General features: G+C 34.9%; 2 protein-coding genes across 3 annotated transcripts; both read right to left on the reverse strand.

Moving 5' to 3' along the window:
* Positions 1-915: 915 nt before the first annotated feature.
* Positions 916-3,356, reverse strand: LOC104235607 (DNA oxidative demethylase ALKBH2). The gene is made up of 4 exons (XM_070171741.1): positions 3,034-3,356; positions 1,969-2,085; positions 1,686-1,875; positions 916-1,513 (listed from the first exon to the last, which is right to left on the reverse strand). Exons 1-4 carry the CDS (start codon positions 3,313-3,315, stop codon positions 1,317-1,319), a joined length of 786 nt encoding a protein of 261 aa, XP_070027842.1. The 5' UTR covers positions 3,316-3,356; the 3' UTR covers positions 916-1,316.
* A 638-nt stretch (positions 3,357-3,994) lies between these two features.
* Positions 3,995-7,506, reverse strand: LOC104235606 (protein C2-DOMAIN ABA-RELATED 11-like). 2 transcript variants are annotated; one of them, XM_009789409.2, is made up of 4 exons: positions 7,367-7,506; positions 6,027-6,168; positions 5,396-5,491; positions 3,995-4,646 (listed from the first exon to the last, which is right to left on the reverse strand). In XM_009789409.2, the coding sequence occupies exons 2-4, from the start codon at positions 6,135-6,137 to the stop codon at positions 4,347-4,349; spliced, it is 507 nt and encodes a 168-aa protein (XP_009787711.1). In that variant the 5' UTR covers positions 6,138-6,168; positions 7,367-7,506; the 3' UTR covers positions 3,995-4,346. The 2 variants fall into 2 exon arrangements, with proteins under 2 accessions (XP_009787711.1, XP_009787712.1); XM_009789410.2 differs by having other exon boundaries at positions 6,027-6,146; positions 7,367-7,457.
* Between the last annotated feature and the right edge of the window lie 1,945 nt (positions 7,507-9,451).

A 9,451-nucleotide genomic window follows, 5' to 3' on the forward strand; every position in this document is an offset into this window, starting at 1 on the left:
CATAATTGGTTTAGTTTGGTTTTAACTAAAGAAAGTCAAACCGAAACCAAACCAACCCGACATTACATATATGGAAGTTTTAGATATATTTAATATATAAATATACTTATTGTGATGTAATTTATAAATATTTCTTAAAAGATTTCGTAATTTTATCTTTTGAGGTATTATTTCAAGGTTGGACTTAGAACTTTTGAATGTTCCAATAAGTTTTATAGGCATTAACATTAGTAAATTAAATAGTGCTAACAAAAGCCCAAACCAAAATTAAATCAATACAAATAATAACAAAAGACATTCAATTCAATACTACAAATGAGAATGGATTGAATATTTATTTTTTGTTTTGTAATAATTTAGATAAAAATATATAACCTATTTTTATTTTTTCTTTAGCGTTTAGTCATGTAATTAATACCCCCTTGTTAGTCTACTTATTTTAGCATGACTTAGTACTTTTAGATTATGTTTATTTTTATTATGGCTTATTAACTAGCAATATTTATATTACATAATTTTATTGTCTTTATTGTTGAACATTTTAGGATAATGCCATGACATATCGCATATTTTGTATTATTTTCTTGAAAAATACTTTATATAGTTGTATCTTACTAGAAAAAGAAATACTTTGAGCACAATTCATATGTTTTGTTCTACGAAGATTTTACTGGAAAAACTCCCGAAAAAACAAGAATAACCCAAAAACTCGAGAAAAACCGAGAGCGAAAAACCCGAGTTTTATTGGTTTGGTTTGGTCTTTAGATTTAATAACCCGACACAATTGATTTGGTTTGGTAATTGTAAAATCCGAACCAACCCGACCTATGTACACCCCCTAGTAACAATCATAAGCCTGGAAAAGATAAACCTTTCTCTAAATGATTGCAGAATCTGTGAGATCAACTCTGTATATAATCCCAAAAATTTCCTCTATAGACAGAAGGTGTAGAACACACAGCACGTATCATTGTGCCATAAGACTGAAGATAGATGCTCTCCCTCTACAACTAGCGGAACAACAACAACAACAACAACAACAACCCAATGTAATCCCACTAGTGGGGTCTGGGGAGGGTAGTGTGTACGCAGACCTTACCCCTACCCCGGAGGAGTAGAAACTCAGTGAAATCCCACACGTGGGGTCTGGGGAGGGAACTAGCGGAAAAGGAAGGGGAAAAAACAGATCTAGTACTAGTAAATTTCATCTCACACAAACTCAAAACCACCTTCCTTTTGTTGCTGAGTGCACTGCATAAGACATCCAAACCCCAGTTATATACAATTAAGAAGTGCATTTGATACATAGTGAGTGTTCAAAGAACACGCCTGAAGGTGAGATTAATCCGTACGGAATCTGCTTTCACGCGCTTAGGCACTGAATGAAGCCAATCCCGCTGAGTATAGCCTCTCATTACCAGCAATGAACCATGTTTTAGGACAAAGGAGTGTTGATCTGGAGAGCAAACCTTCTTCAGTCGCTTTTTGGGCGGTTCACCACTGGATGTTTTACCTGGTGCAACAGATAGCAAACAGAAGAGGAAGTGATTAACGAGATTCCCATGGAATCAACATTGTCACTTACAATGAGCTAACCGAATGAAAGGTCTACTAGACTGAAGACTCGCACATCATTTGACAAACAAAAGAACATTACAGAATCAATATTTACACCAATAATGTACCTTGGGGTGTTTTATCTGGTCTCTTCTTCAACAAGAATTCACGTTCACATCCAAAGGAAAAGGAAGCAATTTCTGGAGTTGGCCCATAAAGTTTCTCATCATCAGCATGCCAACCCACATAGTCATCGCCTCCCTTATACCTATTCAATAGTAAGCTGTTGAAATGACTTCCTGGAAGAGCTTTATGGACCTAAAGTGCAACATCGCAGTTGAAGGTATAAGGAAGAGAAATAGTTTGATCACCAGTAGCTACAACATGAGAGTTGAAGAAGAGGAAGCTTACAGAATCCAATATGTCCTTAAGTGGAGGAAATTCATCCCAAGAATATGCATGAGGCTCGTATCCACTATAAACTAGCTGTGGTAATCCTTCACTTGCCACATAACAACTGTCTCTAGGCTGTTGAAATATTGTGAACTCTGTCAATCTATTTTCCCTCACAAGAACACATGGTAATGAGAGTAAAGTAGCAGCATTTTTTATTTGAATGATTGGTACACAGATATTTAAACATTTTTTTTATTTCTTCATCACACCCCTTAGAGAGCGGCCCTTCCCCGAACCTTACTTGAACGCGGGATGCTTTATGCACTGGGTTGCCCTTTTGATTGGTACAAGGGCAAACTAAACCAAGAAATAACACAATAAAAGAGAGAAAGCAGCAGAAGATTTACAATTTGAATGGTCAGGCAAACTAAACTATGAAATCGCACACTAAAAGAGCGTAAAGCAACAATTATTTCTAATTTGAATGGTCAATCATGGGCACCAACAAATAAAATTACGAATCATGTGACGTTATTGTTCAAGCATATCATGCGAACAAGGACAAAACATTTGGCCATGATCCTTAAAGTCCTACCTAACGAAACGCAAAATTCGACCATCCTTTTTGCTCATTTTCAAATACAAGTCAGAACTGAACTGATTTAGTACAAGAGAAAAGAAGCATCCAGCTTTAGCATTTAAAGTTTAAGATCATCGGTTTCTTCTCTTTGCAGCCATTCTAAGATTGTTACAGGAAAAGCATCATTCTATCTTGATGGACATAACTTACTGAGGTTTTGCTACTACCACCATCCTAAAACGACGAGACAAAAACTGAACCAGAAACAATAAAATTCTTGAAAATCTAAATATCCATTTGAGATCATGTTGTTAATGGTAATTCGTGCATTTCAAATTAGTTTGTTCTGCTATCAATTCAAAAATTAAACTGTACAATAGGGTAAAAAACAAACTTTTTTTGTATATATATACACTTTTAGATCCCCTTGAAATAAACAAAAAGTTTTTAGTACTGATGGAGCTAGATAAATTGAAAGAGAGATTGCAGAAATGGAGAACCTGAACACAGGATCGACCGAAGACGCGAATAGTGGGACGTTTCCAGGGTATATTTTTGTTTAAATACTCTAAATAATCCCATGATTGGTCGTATCCTAAAAACTTAGGCATGTAGATTACTTGGCTTCCATTTCCTAATTCCACAACTACTCTCTTTGTTTTTGAATCGCTTGTTGCTGCCACAGCTACATTCTGTTCCGCCTCATTCTCAGAGTCACGGCCGTGGCGGTCGCCGGACTCGACGGCCTCGGCCTTCAGGTTCAGTTTCGTCACCGTCGCCATTGGCGGAGAAAGAGAGCGGAAATGAAATTGGTAATGATTTGGGGCCTAGTGGAATGTGGCGGCAAATTCGACCCGGAATCGATCCAATCAAAGCAGAATGGGCCTTAGTGTCCATCCATCCTGTCCAAGTGACTGATGTTTACGCAAATAGCCAACCAGTGTCACTGTTTACTTTTTAGCCGATATACATAGATTATATAATAATTATATATAACTATACATATATTATATATTCATTGGCTATTTTAATTTAAGTAATTAAGTGGGTTTTCTATTTAGGTTAATTCTTTGGGATTCGGATTACGGCCTTATTGTTTAGCGACAAGATTTTTTTTGCATTTTTCTTTTTCTTTTTACAAGATTTTTTAAACTCAAATACTCCCTTTATTTCAATCTAAATGACACACTTTCGTTATTAGTTTATTCCAAAACGAATAACACATTTTATATATTAAACAATTTAACTTTAAACTTTTCATTTTACTCACTTTACCCTTAATAAGAAGCTTTTATAGCCACAAAAATATCATAGCCCCACAAAGTTTTTGCCCCTTAAACATTCAAAAATGTTTCAAAAATGTTCTTTTTTTTCTTAAACATTGTGTCAAATCAAACTACATCATCTGAATTGAAACGGATGAAGTAGTTAAGAAGGAATAGAGAATGTCTAACTTGACAGTAGTTTGAATCCAATACCATATATTGTTGCCTAAATCACCATTATTAACTTGCAACATAAGATACAACACCACATATTCCCAGACAAATCTAGTAAAGAGAATAGCCTTTTCATGTTCTTTGGTTATGAGAAGTGAACAAATTCAGTGCTAATTGCTGCTTAAAAAGGACCTGTTTCTCCCCTTCCTTTCCACAGAATAAGATTAGATCTGCACATACTTGATTAAAAACAACAAATAATCCCTTGAGTTCCAACTGAAAGATGCTAAATGTAGGCGCTTCTTCTACTTGACATGTCACTGTACGCTAACGCTGATCAAACAAGAAATGTATCGATGTCATTAAGAACCATTCTACTTGGAGGGAGCAGAACACGAAAAATCGATCAATTTGATCTTCAACTCTATCTCGCCAGACTTCACCTCACAAAGCCTTAACCAAACATGTTGCACAACTTCACCATTTACCCAACTAATGCTGCTATCAACTGCTAGACAATTGTCTTTCTCCGGGATAACCTTCCTTAATGTTGTCCCCTCGGAAGCAACAACGAGAATCTTTCTTAATCTAGCAGCTGCAACCAAAGGTTGAAGGCTAAGTTGAGCATTTCCCATCTTGTCATCTGCCTTGAAACGGTCTTTGTCAAATACTTCCTGTCACAGATTGCATTTCAATGACTTGGAACGAATTTTACAGAAATTTTTTTAGATAGCAGTTCAGGATGCGGACATGATTTCATTTTCATGTAATAAATAATATACACACTGAAGAACAAGGCCTTAGAAATCCTTGAAAATATGTTCCAGCATATTAAAGAACTATCTTAACTTCTTTTGCTTTATCTCAACCAATTAGGCGAAAAATTGTTGAAGAACATATACACTAATTGAAGCAGTAGAGTGAAATGACTGAAGTTCAGCCGCATCATAAATTTCATAGGATGGCCCTATGGGTAACTGCTATATCCTTTTCAATCTTAAACTTCAAACATTTCAGAACATGCAGCCCAACTATTAAACAGACCTACACTAGGGCAGCCCGGTGCACTGAGCTCCCACGATGCGCGGGGTTCGGAGAAGGGCCGGACCACAAGGGTCTGTTGTACGCAGCCTACCCTACATTTCTGCAAGAGGCTGTTTCCACGGCTCGAACACGTGACCTCATGGTGGAGGTCACATGGCAGGAACTTTATCAGTTACGCCAAGGCTCCCCTTTCAAAAGGGCAGCCCGGAGACCTACACCAATAATAGTCCAAAATAAAGAAAGGAAATATGCAAAACTTTTGCAAGAGGCAAGCACGTCATCTGCCTGAATTCAAGTCTATAAAATGGGATCAGACGTGGACTGCGAGAGATGACAATACAACTGCTAACAATATAAAAGTGTAGGTAGAAGCATATACCAATTCGAGAACCTCAGCTGGTTCGGAGATAGAGAAAAAAAATTCTTCATTCCAAACAGGATTAAGGCAGCAATTTATGACTTTGGTTTTGGCAGTCTGGTAAAACAATAAAATGCACTATCAGATGTCAGCTCAACATAGCAATTACAAAACTCTCATGTAAACTGAAAGGGTAACATCATATATCGTAACGAGCATCTGAGGTGACATACAACATAAAAGATATTATTTTCAATCTTTGCGAAGCAATTGTACGATTAATTTGAAATACTATTTTGTAAATGAAGAGAACTCTATAAGTACAAGAAAATTATTGTCTTGCAGGTTGAGGAAGTGACAACAACAATTCCATAAATGAAAGAGAGACACCCTATTTCCAGCTCTATCCGTGAGACAGGCAAACAATCTAGCGAGAAGAAATCAATTTATCTGCGACTTCCATCACATCATAAAATATTAAACTTGGTCTAACAATCACAATTCATTATCGCTACTCACTAACTAGGATTCATAGTATGCAATTGAAATAAAACTAGTAAAATCTCTGAACGTCCAAGAATAAATAACATCTGAGTACTATGAGACAGATAATATCATAAGGAAGAAGCAGAGGGGGAAAACATAGAACGACCTGATTACCCAGCTTGAGAATGACATAAGGATCACTGGTCCTGAAATCCCGAATCACCAAACGTTTTCCTTGTACAACGGTCACTTTTATCTGTCCTAATTTGTCTCCCATAATCCACTACTGCAATGTCATAAACTCAGAGCTGCATTTTACAAGGCAACTTAACCTTATTATAAAATAGAATCCTGAACATATTAGAGGATATCAGAAAGCAGGAGTGGAGCGAGTCTATTAGGTGCGTGTTCGGCCGAACCTAATTACTTTTGCTTAGACATTGTATTTGTATTAGGAAATTCATTAACAACAACAACAACCACCTAGTGGAATCCCACACGTGGGGTCTGGGGAGGGTAGTGCACTAGTGTGTACGCAGATCTTACCCCTACCTATGAAGGTAGAGAGGTTGTTTCCGAAAGACCCTCGGCTCAAGAACATTAAAAATGGAGCAATAGAGAAACAATAGCAACAACAAAGTAATAAGACAGTGGAAGCAAATAATATAACAAGTAATGACAGAGATCTAGGGATATGAAACTACAAGAATAGTGTCAATCCTACTGCTAATACTGACACACCGTATAGAAACAAGGGACTAGGCATTGGAAAGTACCTGACTAGCACTACTACTACTGGCAAGATAGGAAATTCATTAAATGTATAAATATTTAATTGTGGACCCAGTAACAAAGATGAGATGAGCTACGGGTTCTATGGCAAATTCAGAACCCCGTCAACTTCAAGTCCTGGCTCGGCCTCTGTGGGAAAGAAACAAGCACTTGACTTTGGGGGGGGGGGGGGGGTTATTTCTGTTATAATGTTTTAAAGGTGGAACTTTTCCTTATAAAACTATATGACAGGATTCGACTAAATTCTGAAGCAATCCATGGGAATACATGAAACTTATTGACAGAAATGTATGCATTTCTAGACATTTCATGATACATAGATCAGGAAACACAGATAGTATAGCAGAAAAATTCAGCTCTAATTAAAAAGAAGAAGAAAATGTCAAGAGTGGGAGATAATTTCTGGCAAAAAACAGACACAACAGCAACAAATTACACAAAACCCTGGAATTGAGCTTGATAAAGGGAACTTCATTAACAGTGTCCAACTAGATAATAAGCAGCTGAAACCTTAAAAACAGCAGACAGACCAAAAAAAATAAGATCTTTAATGCAGATGAAGCAGACCCATATGTTTAAAATTTCCACAAAACCTTTAAAAAATCAGAAAAGAAAAAAAAAAGGAACAAATTTTATGTTACATGAAGCGGAACCAGATATTTCAAGAAAACTTTAAAACAGCAAGAAGGAAAAAAGGAACACTGTTTAACTCACATGAAGCAAAAGAAGATTTTCTTGTTGTGATCGCTCTTTGCTTTTGAACAGTGAAGAAGCCAAGATTCAACAAAGGGACAGCGCAAAATGGAGCATAGGAATGGGTGGATTATGGAATGACCGAATGAGCGCTACTGTCTAAGATCCCACAAAAAGATAGTATAGGAGTTGTATTTGATTGATAATAGTGGAATAATTAATCCTAACATAAATTTTGGAATAAGATAATACACATTGTATAAAAAATTTAATTGGTTATTAGTATTGTGTTACTAGTAACGGTTTTTGTTAGAGCAATAAGTACATTTTGACTTATTTACGGCGTTTGGTAAATACCCAAAATACTTATAAGTCAAACGCTTATACGTTAAAATCAGCCATAAGTCATAAGTTGGTCATCCCCAATTTATGACGTTTTAGCTTACAAGCATTTTTAGTTTGACCAAGTCTTTTACTAGTTTATCCTAAATAATATTTTTTAATTCACAAAATATTTTTCCCAAAATAAATTTTCTAACTTTCTTTTCATTCCATATTCGTTGTTCATCTTTTTCTTTACAAAGAAACTTTTTAATTTATAATCTTTTGTAAAGTTTTTAAGGATATTTTAGTCTGTTTAATAAAAGAATAACTTATCAACACTTTTCTACTAAACATATAAACTGCTTATTATTAGTTTCAGCACGTTTATCCAAACACATAAATGTTTATCTAAAAAATCAACTTCAGTACTTAAATGCTTTTCAGCACTTCAAGCTTATCAGCTATTCACAATCAGCTATTCCAAACGGGGCTCTTATTGTCTTTCCACCTATTTCTCATCTCTTACAATGTTGATAATATATTATCTCTCTAGTTGTTGCTGCTGGTAAGTATCTATTATCTCTGTTCGCCTTTTGAGCCGAGGGTCTCCCGGAAATAGCCTCTCTATTCCTTCGGGATAGGGGTAAGGTGTACGTATACTCTACCACTTTGTGAGATTTTACTGGGTTGTTGTTATTATTGTTGATAAAAAAAATTAAACATACCATTAACATGCTAAAATCTCACATAAGATAATACAATAAACGGTCTCATAAAAAAAATTAATAACTAATGTAGTGTTAATAGACGGTATTAATCTTTACACAAATAGTTGGTTAGATTAATATTTTTCTGGTAAATAATTTCTTTTTACCAATCGAAAATATGTACACAAGAAAAAAGAAATAAACTGGCTCTTGGTTAGATTCACTATTTACTTATTTTTAATCGATATATATACTTAATATACGGATTACACGCAATCATACATATATTATGCTACACTACGTATATATTATACATCCATCAATTATTATTAGTTATTTAAACGATTGTTTGAGCAACTATTTAGGTTAATTCTTCTAATAAGAACAACATTAAGTTGTATAATATTATTTTATACGAATAAGTTATGCGATAAGCTATAATATGCAATAAGAATAACAGTAATAATAACACAGACATTAAACTATTTGAAGAATAAATAATTTGAGTATAATAATTTTCTCATAATTAATTACCTCATAGCATTTACTTCATTTTAATCATCGCATACAATTCCTACATTATAATTTAACTAGTATGTTAATCAAACAACATGAAGTTTAGGCTGCCAATAGACCAGTCTACCATGCTTAAATTCCAAATTAAGTCAGATAGTTTATACAGCAATATGAATACTCCATATCTTTTTGTATTGGTCTTTAAGTTAATTACCATAACTTTTATTTTCTTGAACTTGAATATGCCTCGAAAAGTCGACACATAAGCAATTAATAAGAATTAAAAATTGTACTAATGGAGGGTAGTTGGGTTTGGTTCATTTCCCTCATTCTTGTTTCTGTGTCTTCTTTTTCTTTTTCATACTCTTAATATATTTAAATCGTATTAGCCGTTTAGTTTGAACATGTAATTAAATATAGAAATGCAGACTATTCAACGCTATAATATATCAGAGTTTCCACGATCTATTTGGACTTAACATTCTTTCACGGTCCTTTTTTAAGTATTTGCTTTGACCAAATCGCACTTATTTCACTTTCCAACTTTTTGTAGCATCCT

Source organism: Nicotiana sylvestris, chromosome 4 (assembly GCF_000393655.2).
Source record: "Nicotiana sylvestris chromosome 4, ASM39365v2, whole genome shotgun sequence".
NCBI classification, from domain to species: Eukaryota; Viridiplantae; Streptophyta; class Magnoliopsida; order Solanales; family Solanaceae; genus Nicotiana; species Nicotiana sylvestris.